Consider the following 22157-nt stretch of genomic DNA (forward strand, 5'->3'; position numbering starts at 1 on the left):
AAGATTTACTACTTGGAATAGGAGGGGAAAAAAACAAAAAACAAAAGAAAAACAAAAAACCTTCAAATCCAAAGTGGTGTTGTTGCTCTTGTTGTTGGTGTTTTCTCTTTGTCGTTCTGTGCATAATAGAAGGTAGCAAAGGCTTAGCTTCTTATGTCCTGCCTCTGCAGTACTTTCTGCTTTTTCTTTTGCCCCTTGTGTCATTCACTTTTTTGTTGCTCTACCTCCTGAAGTTAATGTTTCCCTCTCATCCATTAAGCACATGTTATCTATATGATCCTATATCTCAGCCCTCTGTTTATATCTCTTTAATAGTAAACACTACATTGCGTTTTACTTTAATATATTGCATTTCTGTCTGTCCCATGATGCTTTCATGTCCTTGAGGTTAATGATGGTATCTTTATCTTTGTTCCTTCTAATGTCAGAAGAGTGCTTGCCAATTAATAGACTTTCAATATGTGTTTGATGAATGAATGCATGAACAAAGGAATAATCTCTCACTATTCTGATTTAGTTTTTACCTATTCAATAGCAGCATATCCCCTTGATTAGATCTCAGCAGAACATCAAGTTCCAGGCCGAAAGATGTTGACATATTCTCTTAGAAAATGGTTATCCCTGAACTTTGAAAGGCATCAGTCCCTGTGACCTTGCAGTCATTAGTCCTTGCAGTCCAAAAGACCTCCAGTATATTTTCTTCACTTCTTAAATCTGAGCACAGATATTATTTCCTCATACTCATGCTTAGTGCTAAAGATAATATTTAGCAGAAAAATGGCCAGTAACTACAGCATATATCCAGTTCTTACGTTATATTGAGTATGTAGATTAACAAATTATTCTTAGAAACTGCATGTAAAAGAGAAAGCCCGTTAGATTTAGTAAAAAATGAGTTTAAATTTCTTGTCAATCAATATGTATCTTATCAATGTTCTATGTAAATACAAAACAATAATTTGGTGCAGAAAAGTGTGTGTGCACAGTGTTGAAGCTAATTACTTTCTTTTTCTCACCCAGGCTACAGTGCAGTAGCAGAATAATGGCTCACTGTAGCCTCAACTTCCCAGGTGATTTTCCCACCTCAGCCTCTGCAGGTGTGTAACCACCCACAGCTAATTTTTTTTTTTTTTTTAATAGAGACAGGATCTCACTATGTTGTCCAGGATGATCTTGAACTCCTGAGCTCAAGCAATCTGCCAACCTCAGCTTCCCAAAGTACTGGGATTACAGATATGAGCCACCGTGCCCAGCCAATAATTACTTCCTTAGCAAAAGCTAAGATAGATCCTACATATTTTTGTTGGAATGAAAACAAAAATTGAGTAGCTTGAACTGAATGTAAAAGAGACTCAAATTATCTATTACTAAATACCTCAGATATTTCCTTAAAATTTATATAAGTATACACAGGATTTTATGTATACATAAGATATATTTGCAATGAAGAGAAAAAAATTAGACTTACATATTTTAAATCTGAATTATTACAGTTTAAAGTAAAAATGTCTTGTCTCTAACCTACTATAGCAAATTTATTTCAAATCTTAGAAATCTTGCACACAATGTTTTGGTAACACCTACTCTTTGAAGGTAGAATATTTGCAAACTCCAATATATTGAAGAAAAGATAGGTAACCATATGTCTGCAGTGGATTAGATGGAACTTGCTGAAGTCTTGTGTTTTCACCCCATTTCTATATAGAGGATTAAGGATATTTCTGTGAAAAAAATTGCATTTCTAAAATCTTAGTGTAGACCAGTCCTTGGAGGAGGTTTTTACTTATTGTCTTAATCCTTATTCTTCTAGTACTTCCATATCTTCGATATTATTGCTGAAGTTTTTTTTTATGTTTTTTTAGACTGTCATATAATTCTGGTGTTTATTTTGTGACCAATAACTCCTGACATTTATGATTTAATATAGTAGAGCTACTAGGTCTAAATTAGTGCCAGTATTTCACAATGTTTTTGTATAGTGAAATACCTTTAAATTTGTAACAACCCTTCAATTCTTTCCATGACATAACTGATTATTTTTACTCTGTATATCAATATGTTGCAGATTTTAACAGTTCAAAGGACACACAGTAAAAAGAAGTGACATTCACTTTAATCCTGGAAGACTGACTTTATATAGACAATCATAAGCTAGAAAATACAGAATAATTAATACTTTGCGCTACTTATTCTATTTTGCAATGAGTTCTACTCAGTAGCCAATACTTCTAAGATGTCCTTTTATTTGTAAAGTTGTGTAAGTTTAAAAGTATATTGTTGGCTTAATATAATAATAAATTATTTCACTGTAAACACTAATAACTCTACTTTAAATTTAATATAACTAAAAATATTACTATAAAGTTGTCACTAAGAAAACTTTTTGGGTTCCCACACCTTTGCTCCTTTGTTCATTGCCTCTGATTCCTCTTATTGGTCTTTTTGCTGTCATTTCTTGTTTTCTTGCCAAATTCCATTTCAAGATAGGTGTTTTAATCTTCTCCCCTTTGACAGCTCTTTATTGACACAACAGAATTTTTGTTAAATATAAAACTACTGGCTTGCCAATTGGCTTCCATCAAATATAACAGGAGGTTACTTTTTCCTGTCATAGGAATTCTCATATTTGGTGAACTGAGGCCCTATTTAAAGTGTAGATTCCAGGTTCTTCACTCCCTGAAATTCTGACTAGATAAGTCAGGCGTAGGTTCTGAAATCAGAATTTTTACCATGTACCCCAGTTTTTGTTTTCTGGATTTGTAAATGCATCATTCAAAGTAATCCTTTTTAAGATTTAAGAAAATGTAGCTGTGATGATTCACACAGAAGAAAACCAAGGCAAAATAACTTGTAAAAAAGAGATTATGTATAATTTCTTATTCACTAAGCAGTTCCTTCTATAGTCTTTGATACATATGGATAATGTATAAAAAGCTACAGATGCAAAAGATAATATTGGTTATAACTATCAGATTTGTTTCACCATACCTGACTCCTTACCTGAGCTCCTACTTTCATGTTCAAATGGACACCATACACTTATCTGTACTGTATCAAACTTAGTATGCTCAAAACCAAACTTTCAAGTCTTCTCCTTCCCTGCTTCAAACATACTCCTACTCCACAATCCCTTAGCTCAGTGAATGGCACCCCCATCAACCTACCTGGCATGAAAATGTTGACTCCTTTCTTTCTCTTATACCCATAAGGCGATTCATTAGCAAATCCTGTTGGTTCAGCTGTCAAAATATATACTAAATGCTATTAGAATATAAGTTCCCTACAAGAAGGAACTTTGTTTTGTTTGCTGCAATAGGCACATAATAAATATTTTTTGAACCGGTAAGTTTATTTACTGTGACAAAAAGGTCTTGCCACATTAAGAGATTTACATTCCCTTGTAAGCTTTTAATTATTACAGAAGGCATTTTCTAAAAAGTTTTCACATAAACTATATATATTGCTTGCCTAGCACACAGAAAAACAAATATCTCAGAGTAGTTGACTGATTGTTAATAGTATGTTGGGGAACAAGCCCTAATTTCTGCTGGATAATTGCATATGGATACTCTTCTAGCAATTCAAACTCTATATATCTTTGTCCAATTCATCATGACCCTTCCACAGACTACAGTTGATATATTATGTATTTCCTATTTTAAGAAAAAAACAAGACAATTATTGTAATTTTTCTTTTTTTAATTTTAATTTAATTTAAGTTCTGGGATACGAGTGCAGGATATACAGGTTTGTTACATAGGTAAATATGTGCCATCGTGGTTTGCTGCACCTATCAGTCCATCACCTAGGTATTAAGCCCTGCATGCATTAGCTCTTTATCCTGATGCTCTCCCTTCCCTAGACCATGACAGGCTCCAGTGTGTGATATTCCCCTCCCTATGTCCATGTGTATTCATTGTTCATCTCCCACTTATAAGTGCGAACATGAGTGTTTGGTTTTCTGTTCCTGTGTTAGTTTGCTGAGGATAGTCACTATACTTTCTTTGGTAGAAAATTTCTATTAATCAGTAGGTTATTTTCTGTTCCTATCAATTCCTCACATCTGATGAGTTGCCAACTTCTACCTTCAGAGTGCGTCTCATATTTGTTTCATTTTATTTTCATATTCTATCCCATTGTCTTGAATTGATTCTCACAATAACTTTCCTGAAGAGTCTCAACAGGCTTCTAACTGGTTTCCCAGTGTCTGGTCTCTTAAAACCTTAATCCATTCTTAAGATTGCCCCCAAATTAATCCCCCTTTGGAAACTCTGATATAACACAACACTCTTTTTAAAATCACTCCAGGGATTGCAAAATATGTTTAATTCAATCCACCATAATACACTACAGACAAGACTGGGCCAGATACCCACAAAATAAAGAAGGCTACGAAAACAATTGAAAGCGGCAGAGCAGATTGAGACCCTATTACTCGAAATTACCCAGAAAAGTGTTTTTAAAAATCTGTGTATTATTGGAATTCCCTGAATGATTTAACTGTTTATGCATAATTATTCTTGTGTCTTCAAGCAATCATGCATTTAACCTTACTACTTCACCAATGTAGGTGGAATTTTTCATTCTTTGGAACTTTTCAAAATGGTCAACAATACCTCAACATGCTACCTCCTCAGAGAAGAAGTATTTCTTTCCCCATGTCAAACCCAACTCTTGTATTTCAATATTCTGAGACTTAGCATATGCCTCTTCAATAATCCTCATGCTATAGTTTATTGTTTACATGTTAGTCTCTCCCACAAGATTAGAAATTCCTTGTAGGTAAGAACCATGCCTCATTCACTTCTGTATTTCCTCCACAGAATGTAATAGAACAGATTACACATTGTGGGTGCTCAATAAATATTTGCTGAATGAAATAAGAAAAGGAAATAGCTCCAAATTAGATAAGCCCTAGAAAGTCAGTGTGTTGGCTCAGGATGCTTTATTTTTCTGTGCACCTTTTGCTGCTACAGTTGGATTTATCCCTCTGCTGCTCTATGTTGCTTTTGCCTTCATTTGGATGATAAAGATATGTTTGCATGACTTCAAACCAACAATCTGCAGATACATCTACTGTTGCTGATGCTAACTCAGCATTCAGAGCAGTCTTCCGAATACCTATTTACCAAGAGATAAAATCTATGTCTGGCTTGACCCTTAGTCTTGTATTCCTCACTCCTCTTTCCATCTAGTACCTGTAACCAGGTACCTACAAGGAGTTACAGTTCTCTGAGGCAATAGTAATTAGTTATGGAACTCAAGTCTCTTTTGGTTAAGTTTACCATAAAATGTGCATGACACTGTGTTTTGTTTAAATCCCACAGGTCATATTTTTTCAATTTGGTACACAGATAATAAGCATAGCTGTATTGTCAAAGGAGGAATGGAAGAGGGCAACGTAAGACTGCATTTACTCACAACTCAGGAATGGAAAGGCCAATTGATAATCAACTAACACAATAGCAGCTCTCTAATACTGAATGTCACTATCTGTTAAAAAAAAAAAAAGGAAATAGTGGCCCTATCACACTAGTTGTTGTAGGATTAACTAAAACAGTGTATGATAAACATTTTTGTTGAAGAGCTATGTAATAAGGGAAGTATAAAAACTCCAAAAAATCTGTTCTGTAAATTTTATTGTCAATACTGATTTGCAATAATAATAAATATTAATAAGTTTGGTTCAATTGTTTTAGGGTATGCTAGAATTACCAATATTTTCTTTCTTTGGGTGAAGTTACACTTTGATTTTTAAAAATTTATAATGATGAACATTTTAGGAGTTTGAAAGCCAGAATTACACAGAAGGGCTTGGTGTTTCTCTTATTCTATATTAAAGTGTCTAGAACTGTGCAGCTACTATCAACACTCATCTTGTGTTCCACCTGAAAGTGTGATTATTTTTTCAATTGTTTTGCACAGTCCAGAACCCTAGAATTGGCACAAGTCATGAGCAATGGACGAGAATGACAGAGGATTCCTAAATCTTAGGTTCTATAGGCATGCTGGAAACATCCCAGGCTCAGGTGGGGATAAGTCTGTCCCTTTTTATTATACAAAGTACAGAGTCATAGCAACATTCTGTCACAGCTGTCTCACCTCATTTGAGACACAGATCCTTAAGTATTTGCTTAGACTTTTATAAAAATGACAAAGAATTATTCTGAAACAAAAAGTTTAAGTAAAGGTTTTGCAAATTACACATTCTTCTCGCTTATTGCAGAAATACAGCATATCATTTAAAGAAATCTTGGTGCATCTTACTTGAGAAAATAAAATAACAAAAAACTACCAAAGTTTGTAAATTTCATTTTGCTTTTCTTGAGAAGAGCAATATAATTTCATGGTATAAATCACTTAATAATGTCAAGGATATCTCAGTGCTGGGGAAGGATTTTCAAATGGTCTTTCATAATCATTACTAGAATATCTATAAAATAGTTGATGTGTAAGTTACTGAAGATATAAAACAAAATAATCAAAAACACAATTCAAATTATTGAAGTTTTATTTTAAATATTTATATAGAAGAAATTTAAAGCCTGCAATGCTTAATTTTAAAAAACGTACTTATCCAAAGGAGATAAGAGACACAAAAAACTTTTCAAAAAAATCAATGAATCTAGGAGTTGGTTTTTTTGAAAAGATCAACAAAATACATAGACCACCAGCCAGACTAATAAAGAAGAAAAGAGAGAAGAATCAAATAGTTGCAACAAAAGATGATAAAGGGCATATCACCACCGATCCCACAGAAATACAAACTATCATCAGATAATATTAAAAACACCTCTATGCAAATAAACCGGATAATCGAGAAGAAATGGATAAATTCCTGGACACTTACACCCTCCCAAGACTAAACCAGAAAGAACTTGAATTACTGAATAGACCAACAACAATGTCTGAAGTTGAGGCAGCAATTAATAGCCTACCAACCTAAAAAAGTCCAGGACTAGATGGGTTGACAGCCAAAATCTACCAGAGGTACAACAAGGAGATGGTACTATTCCTTCTGAAACTATTCCAAAAAATACAGAAAGAGGGAATCCTCCCTAACTCATTTTATGAGACCAACATCATCCTGATACCAAAACCTGGCACAGACACAACTAAAAAAGAAAATTTCAGACCAATATCTATGATGAATGTTGATGTGAAAATCCTCAATAAAATACTAGCAAACCGAATCCAACAGCACATCAAAAAGCTTATCCATCACGATCAAGTTGGCTTCATCCCTGGGATGCAAGGCAGGTTTAACATATGCAAATCAATAAATGTAATCCATCACATAAACAGAACCAAAGACAAAAACCACATGATCATCTTAATAGAGGCAGAGAAGGCCTTCAACAAAATTCAACAGTCTGTTATGCTAAAACTCTCAATAAATTAAGTATTGATGGAATGTATCTCAAAATAATAAGAGCTATTTATGACAAACCCATAGCCAATATCATACTGAATGGGCAAAACTGGAAGCATTCCTTTTGAAAACAGGCACAAGACAAGGATGCCCTCTCTCACCCCTCCTATTCAATATAGGGCTGGAAGTTCTAGCCAGGGCCGTCAGGCAAGAGAAAGAAATAAAGCATATTTAGTTAGGAAAAGAGGAAGTCAAATTGTCTGTTTGCAGACAACATGATTGTATACTTAGAAGACCCCAAATCTCTTTAAGCTGATAAGCAACTTCAGGAAAGTCTTAGGATACAAAATCAACGTACAAAAATCACAAGCGTTCTTATACACCAGTAACAGACCAAGAGCCAAATCATGAGTGAACTCCCATTCACAATTGCTACAAAGAGAATAAGATACCTAGGAATACAACTAACAAAGGATGTGAAGGACCTCTTCAAGGAGAACGACAAACCACTGCTCAAGGAAATAAGAGAGAACACAAACAGATGGAAAAACATTCCATGCTCATGGTTAGGAAGAAAGAATATTGGGAAAATGGCTATACTGCCCAAAGTAATTTACAGATTCAATGCTATCCTCATCAAGCTATCATTGACTTTCTTCATAGAATTGGAAAAAAAAACACCTTAAATTTTATGTGGAACCAAAAAAGAGCCTGCATGACCAAGATAATCCTAAGCAAAAACAAACAAAACACACACACACAAAAAAAACAAAACAAAAACCAATAACAATAACAAAAAACAACCTGTAGGCATCATGCTACCTGACTTCAAACTATACAACTACAAGGATACAGTAATCAAAACAGCACGGTACTGGTACCAAAACAGAGATATAGACCAATGGAACAGAACAGAGGCCTCAGACATAATGCCACACATCTACAACCATCTGATCTTTGACAAACCTGACAAAAACTAAAATGGGATACTATCACAGTACATGAGGAAGTAGTGATTTAAAGCTGGCATTCTAAGAGAACTCCAATGAAGTGTTGTGTGCTGAGCAGGAACCAGCCATAGGAGGATCAGCAATTGTGAAAACTCTAGAGCAGGCATATATTGTTTAGGGAAACACTGTATTCTGTTCAAGGAAATATTGTCAAGGAATATTGCCTGTTCAAGGAAAAGAAATTATGCTACAATGATCAATCACCCAAGGGATACTCCTTCTTGCATGGCTGTTAATTCAAGGATTTATTCATCTTTAATATATTTATGATTTTTACTTCTGTAAAGGTTATAGTTCATTTACTCAGGGGATAGTTGAAAATATGTCTTGAATTTGGGAAACTCAAGGCCTTCTGTCCAGTTTTTAGCATTTTTAATATCTGGAAGATACTTTCTCAATCCTGCATGAAAAATCAGGGTGTATTAATTATATTATTCATATCATCCAATCCCCAAACTGTGTGTGTACATGTGTGAGGCATGTACACATTTTTATTTATAGGTTTTTATGTTCTTAAATTTTTATTTTCCCCCTTTTCTCTAAGATGATTTGGCTTCTTGTTATAAAGTTCATTATGCCTGGGGAAAAAAATAACACATACATTTGCAAACTAGGGAAATCTGCTGATTTTCAGGAATCTCTGAGTCACCATCACTCTCTCTGATGATTTCAAAGAACGAGATTCTCTCTAGGTTTTCCTGTGTCCAAAGTGTAAATCAAGCCCAAACACATAAATGCTTCAATAATTAAGAAGTTATTTTCCTGAACGAGTTGCTAAGATCTGTTAACGTACTTTTATCTTCAGTCTATGTAAAATTGGGAAACTTTTGTATAAAATATTGTAATTGAGGAGGTTAAGTTTTTATCTACTTTTAATAATGAAAAGTTGGTTCAGTTGCATGCAACCACAAAATGGTTTCTTAAGCATTTAATCATACCTCCATACCCCTGCCCAGAAAGATTAGCACAGTCTTCACATTTTAAGAAAGACAAATTACCTTCAGAATAGTATTTATGAGCAATATAGTTTTCTACCAAAGTGGCTGACTCATCAGATTCATTCCAAATTGATGAATTAAATTATTAAAGCCAGTGGCTTTTTGACCCCATTTCTAGCAATGTAGTGATAAAATCAAGGTCTCACATGGTTACAAACCATGCGCCTTATAAATTCATTTTAGAGTCACTGAGTAGGAATAAAAGCTCACTAAGAATCTAGAAAAGGATATTACAATGTTTAATCATTATTGTATTTCCATTGTGAACTAGGAATAGCAAAAAAAAAAAGCTTCTAAGCTGTTCCACAGATTTAGAAATTTTGAAGTGTGTTACCATGCCAACCTGTAGGGAAATGTTCACTGAAATTTGCTAAGGGCTGACCTGGGGTCAATGTAGCAACTTCATTGATTATATGAATGAAATAAATGTTATTTAAAATAAATTTTCAAGTGAGAATGTTTAGAAAGTTGTCGAAAATTTAGAAAAAAGTGGGGATTTAGTTGAAAAATGGAAAACATTGTTTCTTAGATCTCAAATTTTTAATCTTTGAGTTTCAGAGTGAGGCCAAAATGTGATGTAGAAGCTCAAATGAGAAATGGCTTGGACTACAGTGATTCACTGAAACCCCAATCTGTAACTAATCGTAAGAATGATTATAGTAAAAAACATGTAGAATATTGGAAAATATTAATAAAGCTATGGCATGCAAGATTCATGCATATATGTTCCAAGAAAGATACATCTTAAAGAAAACTTGAGGCTGGGTGCAGTGGTTCACGCCTGTAATCCCACCACTTTGGGAGGCCAAGTTGGGTGGATTGCCTGAGCTCAAGAGTTCAAGACCAGCCTAAGTAACAGGGTGAAATCCCATCTCTACTAAAAGTGTAAAAAATTAGCCGGGCATGATTGTGCATGTCTGAAGTCCCAGCTACTGGAGAGACTGAGGCAGGAGAACCTGGATGGCAGAGGTTGCAGTGAACTGAGATGGTGTCACTGCACTCCAGCCTGGTTGACAAGGCAAGACTCTGTCTCAAAAAAAAAAAAAAAAGAAAAGAAAAGAAAAAGAAAAAGAAAAATTGCTTCTGAAATTTAAATATTCAGCAAAACAAAAACAGCCACAGTTTTTCCAATATGTATTCTTTCTTTGTCTTTCTTCCTTTTCCTTCATTTACTCTATTTATCTTTTTCTTTCTTTGTTTCTTATGTAGCACATAGAAAGCTCCTGGAAGTAATTATCTGGAGAATTTGGATTATGTTCTTTATTGTCAGTTTGTATGTTTGTTTGTTTTCATTAAAACGAGTGCCATTAGATGAGCCAAAACAGGATGCAAACCCCAGTGTGAAAACCTTCTCTAGTCTTTCCCCTTTTGTATTTATTCTCTACATTATCTTCAAAATGCTCTCATGGAAAACGCAAACCAGTGATGGCACTCTTTAAAATCCCTTAACAGCTCCCCCTAAACAACGTCAAAGCCTAGATCTTAAGAATTGTACACAAGGTCTTTATGGCCAATCCTTATCTACTGCTTCAGCCTCATTTCCAGACTCTCTTCATCTGTACTTACATTAGTTACCCAATGCCTAACACTTTCTTCATAGCTCATTCTATTTCACGCCTCTTTGATTTTGCTTATGTTGTTTCCTTTGCTTAGAACATCCTTACCCAATTTTCTTCACCTGGGTAACTTGAAATCATCTATTAAAATTCAGTTTAGGTGTCATCTCCTCCAGTAACTCTCTCTAATCCCCCAGTGGAGCTAAGTGTCCTTCTCAAATACTTCGACTACATTCTGTGTACCCATCTGTCATAGTAGCACTTACCACATTATTTTGAAAGTATGTGTTTATATGTCTGTCTTTCAAAAAGAGTACAGGTTCCTTGGATTATATTACCTTTATACCCACAATCCTAGTACAATAATTGGCACAAAGTCTCTTAACATTATCAATTACCTCTATTCTCAGAGACCCAAATTGGAATGATATACCTATCAGCTTATCTTAGTGGTATAAATTCCTTCGAATTCTCTTGTTTGGAGTCTATGCAAGTTAAAAATGCTTCTAACTATTGTATAGTTTCAGTGACAGAGACATTACCATCTCCCAACTCCCTTTGTAGTTAGGTTGATACAATATGATTGATTTGGGCCAAATGGGTATGCGCATGACTAACAAGAGTTAATTTTTGGCAAAAGTAGTTAAGAGTCCGTATGCTTCTTCTAGTTCACTTCAGAGGCTGTGCAACAACTTATCCCGAAACATAAGTCAAAACAACAAAAATGTATTATGACAAAGGTTCTGAATGGTCAGGAATCTGCAAGAAGCCTAGCTGAATAGTTTCATCTCAGTGTCTGTTACTAAGATGCAGTCAAGCTGGGGGTGGGTGGGGAAGCGGTGCTGCTGTAGTCATCTCAAGACTCAACCTGGTCTAAAGAATTTGCTTCCACGCTCACACATGAGGTTGTTAACAGACGGTATTTCCTCTCTGGCTGCTGGCTGGAGATTTTCACTCCAGCCAACAGCTGCTCACCGCAAGGCAGCTTACTTCCTCCAGAAGAAGAGATCCAAGAGCTAGAGAGAAAGTGAGTACTTGAGCCAGAAGCTGTAAGCTTTTGTTATGTAATCTTGAAAGTGACATTGTTTCACTGTTGCTATAAGCTATTGGTCACCCAGACCAATTCTGGCATAATAAGGAAAGGAACCTCACGATGGTGTGACTACCAGGAAGTGGGGTTTGGGGGTGGGTGGTGGTTATTGGAAACTGATTACCACAGAGTCCACCTTTTTGAGATGGTGCACAAAATGTGGAGGCTGCCTGAACCATCATTCATTGGATGAAATAGACTCTCCAACCCATCTTAGATGTTAAATGAGCAGGACATAAACTTTTGTGGTACTAAGCCAATGAAAATTCAGGGTTTCTTTGCTACTCTGGCATAGCCTAGCTATTCAGAACAATAACAGTCCACACGGATTTCTGTCTACAAAAAAAGACTGTGATAACTGAAATTTTGAGGACTTGTGAGAATAAACTCTTACTGTAAATTAAAACATTGAAATTATTTTATTTTATGTTTAACAAGTTTATGAAGTGTGGTAATATGACTTTTTCCTCGGAGTTTTGACAAAATCAGATATCAAACAAAGCATAGCTGAAAACCAGTAAACGGTAATTATATGCCTTATCCTGGCCTCTTGAAATACAGGAAATTTGCAAGCTTTTTCCAAGCTGACACACAACCACTTGGTTTTTCTGTGTGCCCAGACTTTTCTTCCACAGTGATTTTAAATCACTTCAAGCACATGAGTTTTTTTCATGAAAAAAGCTCTACCTCATAATGTTGTTGTGAAGAATAACTGAGACAGAATATGGAAAGTATATCTTCTGAAGAGTAAAATACTATATAAATATTAAACATCATTCTCATGTGTTTAATATTGAAAGTAAATTATGTGTAAAGGCCCAATAATAATCTCTAAACATTTTTTAGGAATAAAGATGTAGTCATTTATTTTGAGCAATTTGTTTTTTGTTCATGAAAGAACAGCTTTTCTGGCAAGAAATTTAATGTTATTTTAAATATCCATTTAATCCATTTACTTGGTTAAGAGATCACTTCTCATTGTGTGAACAAAAAGGTGAAATGAACAAATTTTATCCTCAGAGTCAGCAATTCAAAAGACTGGCCATATGTGTCATGTGCTTCATCCAATAGCATACAATAGCATCCAATAGCATCTCAAAGTGTTCCAGAGTCAGTGTCTAAAGGTCATTTCATGTCTGATGTGACAGGTAATGCCTCTTTGTACATATAGAACATTATTCTGCTCCAGGAACACTATCAGGTGATACAGAAATTGACCTATTAAGGCCAGGTGCAGTGGGTCATGCCTGTAATCCCAGCACTTTGGGAGGCTGACATGGGTGGATCACAAGGTAAGGAGTTCAAGACCAGCCTGGCCAAGATAGTGAAACCTTGTCTCTACTAAAAAAAAAAAAAAATTAGCCAGGTATTGTGGCATATGCCTGTAATCCCAGCAACTAGGGAAGCTGGGACAGGAAAATAGCTTGAAGCCAGGAGGTGGAGGTTGCAGTGAGCCAAGATTGCACCACTGCACCCCAGCCTGGGTTACAGAGCAAGACTCCTTCTCAAAAAATTAAAAAACAAATAAATAAATTGACCTATTCAATTAAATCAATGGCAACATTATTTGTTTAAATAAATACTATTTCTTTGAAAATGCATGACCAAAAGAAAAATAAACAAGTATCTTTAGATTATATGAGGTCTTAAGTGTTTAGGCCCTCAGCCTCAAATTGTGTCTAAAGAGAGCACTTTCAATAACAAAATAATCGTTGGCCACAATTACCTAACATTTTTTTTTTCCAGTGAGTCACCCCCCTGAACAGGTAAAAGCATTTTTGGCAGCACCTATTTTACCTTGAATTTTTCTCTTGTAAAGTAACCCTAGTTTGACCTTGATTAGCTTATCAAATGAGCTCATCCTCAGAGCTGGAGAACTGTAGTCTATCAGAAAAATAGCATGGCAACATGCCCAAACAACTCTGTAAATTGTCTAGAGGGCACATCTAAGTATCTCCTCCTTCCTCCTTTTCCCCGTGCTTCTCCAGTCAGGGTTAGAAGCTAGGGAAAGAGGCAGGATGAAGCAATGGAATAAACACGGACCACGGAATTTGTTAACTCCATATTTGAAACCTAGTGCTACTATTTACTGTCTGATTAAACTTTTAAGTAAGTTAACATTGCTCTTTGAAATTCATTTTTCTTATTTGTAAAAGCTATTAATCTCCTCATTATAAGTTTGTTGTAAGGCATCAATAGAGTATATGTAAGTAGAGCCTGACACAGAGGACCTAGCATATAGTACTCAGTAAATATTCATCATTTTCCTTTGCAGTGAGAAAAGGAACTGGAGACAAATACCCTCAGTTCCACCAATCACATGTCATTGACTGAACCATACCAGTGAACCATTAATAAAGCCAGCATTCCTTTGGGTGTAGATGATGTCAAAATGCTATAAGAAAAAAACATGGAAGGGTCTTCTCTCACTAGTTAAATAACATCAGCAGTGGATGTTTCTGAGCCAAGTGAGAATATGAAGACTTTGGGATGCTAACACAGCTGCAGTACCTGATAATTTTCAAATACAATCTAAAATACAAATTAACTTAAATTAATATAAGAACATGTGATACAATTTTTTATGCAAGCACTACTAAAATCAAGACAGTTTTCTAAAAACTGGAGCATTGTGTTTGTATTTAAATTTTAGATTTGGTCTCTCAAAAATTGCTACTTTTTTATTATCCCATTTTCCAAATATATTTTTTCAAATACAGAAAGAACTCATTACATTTAAATTATCAGTTGAACATGGTACTCTCATTATTGTCTGTCCATGATAAATGTTGCTGTTATCTATGAAATAGCTATCTTAAAAGTTATCATTAGGATTTTAAGTCAAAGATATAATTTATTTTACTAAATAAGACTAAGCATTAAGATTTTAGCAAAAATGCATAGGTATCAGTTTCTTATTCAGATAAGCATTTTTGCATTCTACAACTAAAATGTACAACAAATTTAAAGCTTAATATTTAATATTAACTCTTAGAGTCACTATTCATGATTTATATTGAGTCTTGGCAGAGATGAGTGATGTGTTATTTCTACATCTAAAAAGAGGCTAGAAACTCATTTTTGCTTCCTGTGTAGGAAAGGACAGGTTTACAAACACCTACAAAACTAAAATGGGCATTAGGAGAAGCAGAAAATAAATGTGCCTAGCCTTAAGAGTAGCATGAACTTGCATCTCTACCACTTACACATATGACACAAGATTAAGCCTGTAGGAAGCAACCCTATTACAAATATTTTCCCATTCCACACATCTAATTTGGATAAACGATTATTTGGTAAATTATTTAATGGACAAATGGACAATGTATTTTAACTATGAATACTTCACTATGTATTTTAGCAATGTATGAGTTGAATTAATATATTGCCAATGTGTGTGTTATTTAAAACATTAGAAGTGATAGACCAGCCTATTAACAACTCAAAACCTCTAAATGAATGGGAACCAGTGCAGGCAAATTTAAGCTGGGAAAGAAAGCAAACTATTCCAATAGTTATAAATGGCTTTCATGGGAAGGCAACAAGGCAATGTTAAGTAATCAGTATGAAAGAGATGGGTGGGTGGAGCTAGTGTGGAAAAGGAGAGTAACATGTGCCAACATCATTTTATTCACACCTTTTAGGAAAATATGCAATTAAGGAAAAGGCTGGGGCAGAGGCTACAAAGAGCTACAGAGATACAGAGTGGCCATAAGGGCAGAAGCTGGCTATAAACCACATCACAAAAAGTTCAGTCATGAAAATTAAGAGATAAAAATTGATGTTAATTACTGTCTATGTGCCAAAAAAAATGCATGTGCCTGTATTCCTTTATATGTCCTTATAGAGGATATCTGTATATTACATCCTGATATTATTTCTACAATGCAGGCATTATCGATCTTAATTTGTAATTATAAAAATTTGACTTGGATAGTTCAATAACTTGCTAATGGCACACAAGAAGCGAGAAGCATAACTGGACTGGTGTGGACATTTATTACATGTTTCCCATTTTTCATATGGAGACAATAACAGATATGATAGAAGCATACCAGGTGAAACTTATGATATCTTTATATGCAGACATAAGAGAGGCGGAAAATTGATCATTTTCCCTAGTTACTTAATGCTTGAACTGACTAGAACACATTTCTCCCCCAAATTTTCACTCAAGGAATCAAGAGCAAAAATTAACATCAATTACATTTCTTTACATTTCCCCAATGCTTCCCCCGATATACACATTAATTAAAAAAAAATGCTAATGCTTAAAATGCACAAAGTGAATAAGTTGCTACATCTACTTAGCTGTAATAGAATACATATTTAGGAATAGTTAATAGGTGGCATTATTTTGAAGATACTGAAAAGATACTCCTTCCAAAAAGAACCTTACCCCATGATCCTTCCCTGCAACTTAAAATTCCACAATAAACATGCTTACAGCTTTTCACTGGAAAGTAAATACTCCTAAAACTCCATTTAAATCTTTATTCCTCAGGAAACCACTTTCCATTTCTGGAAGGAGTATATGAGAGTGGAGAGGGGGCATAATGATAGAGAGGGACTCTGAGGAGAAGAAAAAGAGATGAGGACGATCAAGAATGTGTCATGCTTCTCATAGCATATCCAATTACATCACTTCAGGAAAGGACACTGTAAGGAAAATGACTTCTAACACATGGTATTATATTTGTAAGCCCAAAAAGATTGAGATTTTCCAAGTAGTTAGTTATATGAAAGTACAAATGGTGACTGAGCCTGAAGGCTCAGTGATTACATCTGCTGCCTACCCTCTTGGTATTTCACCTTCATACTTAATGTTGCATCTTTATTTTGCATAAATCACGTGACATCCTGTCCTACCACTCTATGTGTAAAATTACTTATAGCAGAGAGGAAAAAAAAAAAAAAATTCTCAATCTAATTCATTTTGCAAGTTTGACAGTGACATCAAAGAGCAGGAAATTGTCTGTGAGTAATGACACTACTCATTTGTTTAAATGTCAGACCTAAACCTCATCAACTTTCAGGAAGTATGGCAGAATAGAATGAGTTTCAGTTCAAACAGAGAGGATTTCAGTGTTCTTCAGTTCTGAGGAAAATAGCTGTCAGTTTCTTGAGAGCAGAGTGCTTTGAGTAAATCTTTTTAGGCTGAATGGAATTGGCCATTTCAGCACTTGGGGCTGTGGACAGGGCTATCTTCCTTGACATTGTGAAACAAGTAGCCTTACTGTAGAGGTGTTTCCTTCTTGAAACTAAAATTTCCCAGGCTAGCAAACATGTAACTCTAAACTATGCAATTATGTTATGGAGACTATTCATTACAAGGCCTGTGCAAAGTAAACATGCAATAACAGCAAAGAAGAGCACATTTTATCACAAAGATTCAGCCTAAAATTAAAATAAGGAAGGCAAATAGTTGCTGTTTATAGCTATTCATTTAAAAAAAAAAAAAAAAAAAAAACTGGGCTGAGTGCGGTGGCTCACACCTGTAATCCCAGCACTTTGGGAGGCCAAGGTGGGTGGATCACGAGGTCAAGAGATCGAGACCATCCTGGTCAACATGGTGAAACCCCGTCTCTACTAAAAATACAAAAATTAGCTGGGCATGGTGGCGCATGCCTGTAGTCCCAGCTACTCAGGAGGCTAAGGCAGGAGAATTGCTTGAACCCAGGAGGCAGAGGTTGCAGTGAGCCGAGATCGCGCCATTGCACTCCAGCCTGGGTAACAAGAGCGAAACTGTCTCAAAAAAAAAAAGAAAGAAAGAAAGAAGGAAAAAAATACTGCTTCTCTGGACAGGTTTTTTGGTGAAGAGAATGATAGTGCCATTAACCCCTCATTGTACTTTATTGGCAGTGGGCATTGATGCAGGGGAGAACAGGAACACATCCAATAAGCTTGCAGACAATCAGGAGCAGAGAATCTATTTTCTATATGCTTTCTAGCTCTAGAGTGGAATAACAATGGAGAATTCTGGATCTGAGGTCAGAATAAATGGAACTGAATCTAAATTATGTCCCTTAATATGTCATTTTATTTCTCTAAGTCTTGTTTCTTCTGGCTAATGTGGGTTATGTTGATGTTTAAGGGAGAGAATGTAAATGAAGGGATCTGGCACACAATAGGTACTCAATATATGTTCAATTTTCATTATTCACTTATAAACAAGTGTTGTCATAATGTAGTAAAATGTTGCTATGCTGGTAGCCATGTATCTTAAGAGATGTAATCTTTTTTTTTTTTTTTTTTTTTTGAGACGGAGTTTCACTCTCGTTACCCAGGCTGGAGTGCAATGGCACGATCTCGGCTCACCGCAACCTCCGCCTCCTGGGTTCAGGCGATTCTCCTGCCTCAGCTTCCTGAGTAGCTGGGATTACAGGCACGCGCCACCATGCCCAGCTAATTTTTTTTTGTATTAGTAGAGACGGGGTTTCACAATGTTGACCAGGATGGTCTCGATCTCTTGACCTCGTGATCCACCCGCCTCGGCCTCCCAAAGTGCTGGGATTACATAAGAGATGTAATCTTAAGGATGGGTAGCAAGAAGAAGGAAAGCAAGATTGCAATTATTATCAGCAGACATATGCTTGTAGCAACAGTTCTAATCATGTGTATTTCCTCTTTTGTTTCATTTTGTTAGCGTCCTAAAAAAGATTTCCTTCATTTTTACTTTTAAAAATCGACCAAAGGTAAACAGTCTAAAAATAATATTTTAAAATGTACTAAAGTTCTCAGAGGTTTCTTGTCTCCTCAAATAATATTGTATCAACTCTCTGGAGAATTATTCTCATTCACAAACTATCATCTATTCTGCCTGCTGAGTTGGTGAGAGACTACTCTGGATGCTTTCTACCCAGATCAACACACTTGGGAGAGAAGATAAAAATCAGATGAATGCTGAAAGCTTGATAACTTCCTTGTCAGTCTCCATTGAAGCTACAAGTTCTTTGCTTTTGACTGCAAAGCCTCCCAGCCTCTCACCTCACTCACCTTCTTCCCCTGTTATAACTGAAAATCAAGAGCAACTGCTAGCCTCCTCCTTCTCCTGTCATTTTCAGCAGGGACTTCCTCCACACTGCCCTCTGCATGTGAAAAGTCTCCCAGCCTTCTATTCTTCATTCATCAAGGTACACTCTCCTTCCATTCACAATTTATTTCAAGTTATTCTTCCCTTCCAAAGCCCCTTTTCTTGAGGTAGATTCCCCCTGCCCTGACACATTCCATCACCGCAGTCACTATGTTCCCATCTCACCCCCTCCCCAACCCTTACAAACTGTTCAGGCGGAGGGGGGTGGGGTCGAGGAAACCTGTGTTTGCATACAGACCTAGACAGGGACAAATAGAAAGCCCAGCATTAAGCTTAGTCTCATCTTTGGGGAAAACAAAACAATACGAACAACAAACAGTTGGCATGAATAATTCCTGAGCCCGGCAACAAGCAGACTGAAAAGAAAACAAAGCAAAACAATATTTGGCTGAATGGATGATTGAGATCTCTGTGGTACTTCTCTCCCGTGCCCCTCCTTCTTCTTGCTCCAGGCATGGTTTCTGTTTAATTCAGCTTCAATGAGTGAGTGCAGTTCCCTGCTTTGCCTCCGTCTCTACTCCCTGCTGGTTCATTACCATCTCTTGACTTGAGGCTAAACCTCCTCACCGAAGGGCAATGCCACCTAGCTCACAAACGCTTTGTGACTTCCACAGCCAAAGAGAGCTTGCTCCTTAGGGATGCAGCTTTGCATTCTGCAACCTCTGCTTTTTCCCAACCCCGCTGAAGCACCCAGCCACGGTACACAATGGGATGACTGATTCCTCCCCCCACTCAACAAAATCCACCTGGAGATCCCTGTCGCGGCCCCCTCTCCCTGCGCTTGTAATCTAGGTGCTCGGAAAAAGAAACGCGGTTTTCCCCTCCTTCCAGCAGAACAGGGAATAACCCATTCCAGGGCTCGGTCCTGGTTTGGAAAATCAGAAAACTTTTTATATTTTCTTTAATTAGAAAACCCCACCCGAGAGCAGCGACCTCTTTGTTTGCTTCCCAGGGGGAGGGAGGGGTCTCTTTAGAGCCTTCTCAGCGAGGGGCGGAGGGGAGGTGACAGCCCCCGGGAGGGATGCCCGGGAGGAGACTCACCCAGGACGTTCCCAATGAGAGCCACGACGAACACGATGATGTACCCGGCGATCAGGACCCACTCATATTCTTTCGGGTGCAGGTATTCCCTCCACAGGTACCGCAGGAATTCCTCGTCGTCATAGTCGGTGGGGTTTAAAAAGGGCTCTTGAGTTTCATTCAGCTCCGAGGCAGATGACCAGTTGCGACAAGGGGGGCAGTCCTCCAATTCGGTGCCGGACATCACGGGCTCGAGTCCGGTTCCGCTCAGTGCTGCAAGCTCCTCTCCGCCTGCCCCATGAGCACCGGGGATTTGCGGTGGGAAAGGCTGCGCGGAGAGGCGAGAAGGGGCTCCCGAGCAGAAAATGACGTGAAAAGTTCCTGAGCCAATGCCTCCGGAGTCTTCTGCCGGGCAACTTCTGCGGCGGCTTTGCTGTCTTGACGGGCGATGTTGCACCGGGAAGAGAGGCAGCTCAGGAACAAGGGACTGGGCACTGGAGGCTGCAGCAATGACACCGGGAGGAGAAAGCTACCTCCGGCTCAGCTGAAGCTCAATTACTCCTCATTCCAGCACTCAGTCCGCAGCCCACAGCCTCCTCACACGCTGAGGGAGAGCTGAAGCTGAAAAAAAAAAAAAAAAAAAAAAAAAGTAATGAAAACTAATTTCATCTGTTTCTGGGAGGAGTTAATAAATCTCTCCCTTTTTCTACTTATTTTCTCTTTGTTTACGTGCACTTATTATAAACCATGCGCAGACATGCATCCGTCTGTGGATATGACAAAAATGTCAACATACGTTTAATACAGAGCATGACACATTTGTCTTTGTAAAGCAAATATAAAAGTAATAAGGAGGCACCTCTGCGTTTCTCAAGCAGGACAATGGAAAAGTCATTCCAGGCAAATACTTTAACATTTAATATAAACTTATTTTAACATTTGACATTTGCCAGCTTAGCATTTTCTGAGTCTTCAAGGCATCTTCTTCTTCCCTTTCTTCTTAAAACTGGAGAATGAGACTGTTTTTGAATTGAAGGGTCTATTTAGCTGGAATTTGTATTTGCAACAGTTGTCATATGAAATACAGCAACAAATTCTTGAAGGACACCAAGGGTCATAAATATGATCATAGTTAATGTTGTCAAGCAAGACAGACAACCAATATACTAAACTATAGTAAATATTCCTTGTAGGATGCAGTCATCTAAGCAGAAGTGCTCTCTCTAGTGAATACCACACCCCATTGGGTCTTCTTCTCATGGATTCAGGCCTGACGTCACCTGCCATTCTCTCATACATTGGTTTTGTCTCTAATAATAAGTATTCCAGGATTTGTTAGAATATGAATTCATGGTCCCTTTATTCTTAATAAACATGGTAAAAATATTGTCATTGAGTAATTACAATCTTGCACTTGGGAAGAGCCTGCAAATCTTGTCTGAACTTCAGCTTAAGAGTAGAAGCCTTGTGATAACATTGCTGACATGTCCCCATCTAGCTTGGATGTGACCACCACAGTTCACTACCTCCACCCATATGGGAGTGCTCTAAAGGTGAGAAAACTGTTCCTTACATTAAACCAAGATCTGAAGCCACTATTTGCCTTTTTGAGTCCTTTACCACTAATCCCTAGTTCGTTTGCATCTTGGTGCTACACAGAATAAATCTTCCACATGACAATGTTTCACATATTCAAAATAAACATCGCAGCTCTAGCCCTCCTTTACATGCTGTCATGTTTCTTTTTTTTAGTATTTTTTTTTTCAGTGTTGTTCAAATGACAGTAGCTCCCACCTATATCTGTTTGGTCTTCCTTTAGACAATTGTCAATATCTTGCAAACTGCATAGCTGGGAGGAAGTAACAATAATATGGTTTGAGTCTTGCCAGTTCAAAAAGTACATTATTTTTTGGATGCAATCAATTTTTATATGTAATTTTTTTCAACACACACAAGACACTAATGGTTTACACTGAGATTTAGTTAACTACCCCACCCCCTCCTCCAATCATAGTTTT

At 36.9% G+C, this 22157-nt stretch overlaps 1 protein-coding gene across 1 annotated transcript in view; it reads right to left on the reverse strand.

Annotated features, from left to right (window-relative positions):
- HCRTR2 (hypocretin receptor 2) overlaps positions 1 to 22157 on the reverse strand; it is a 222441-nt gene that overhangs the window by 84270 nt on the left and 116014 nt on the right. Inside the window, exon 2 of the mRNA XM_064360422.1 lies at positions 20161 to 20760. Within this exon, the coding sequence (XP_064216492.1) occupies positions 20161 to 20383 (223 nt within the window). The 5' untranslated portion in view covers positions 20384 to 20760. The remainder of the gene's footprint in view (positions 1 to 20160; positions 20761 to 22157) is intronic.

The sequence above is a fragment of the Aotus nancymaae genome, unplaced genomic scaffold, assembly GCF_030222135.1.
Source record: "Aotus nancymaae isolate 86718 unplaced genomic scaffold, 86718_ANA_hifiasm-v0.15.2.pri h1tg000040l, whole genome shotgun sequence".
Lineage (NCBI taxonomy): Eukaryota > Metazoa > Chordata > Mammalia > Primates > Aotidae > Aotus > Aotus nancymaae.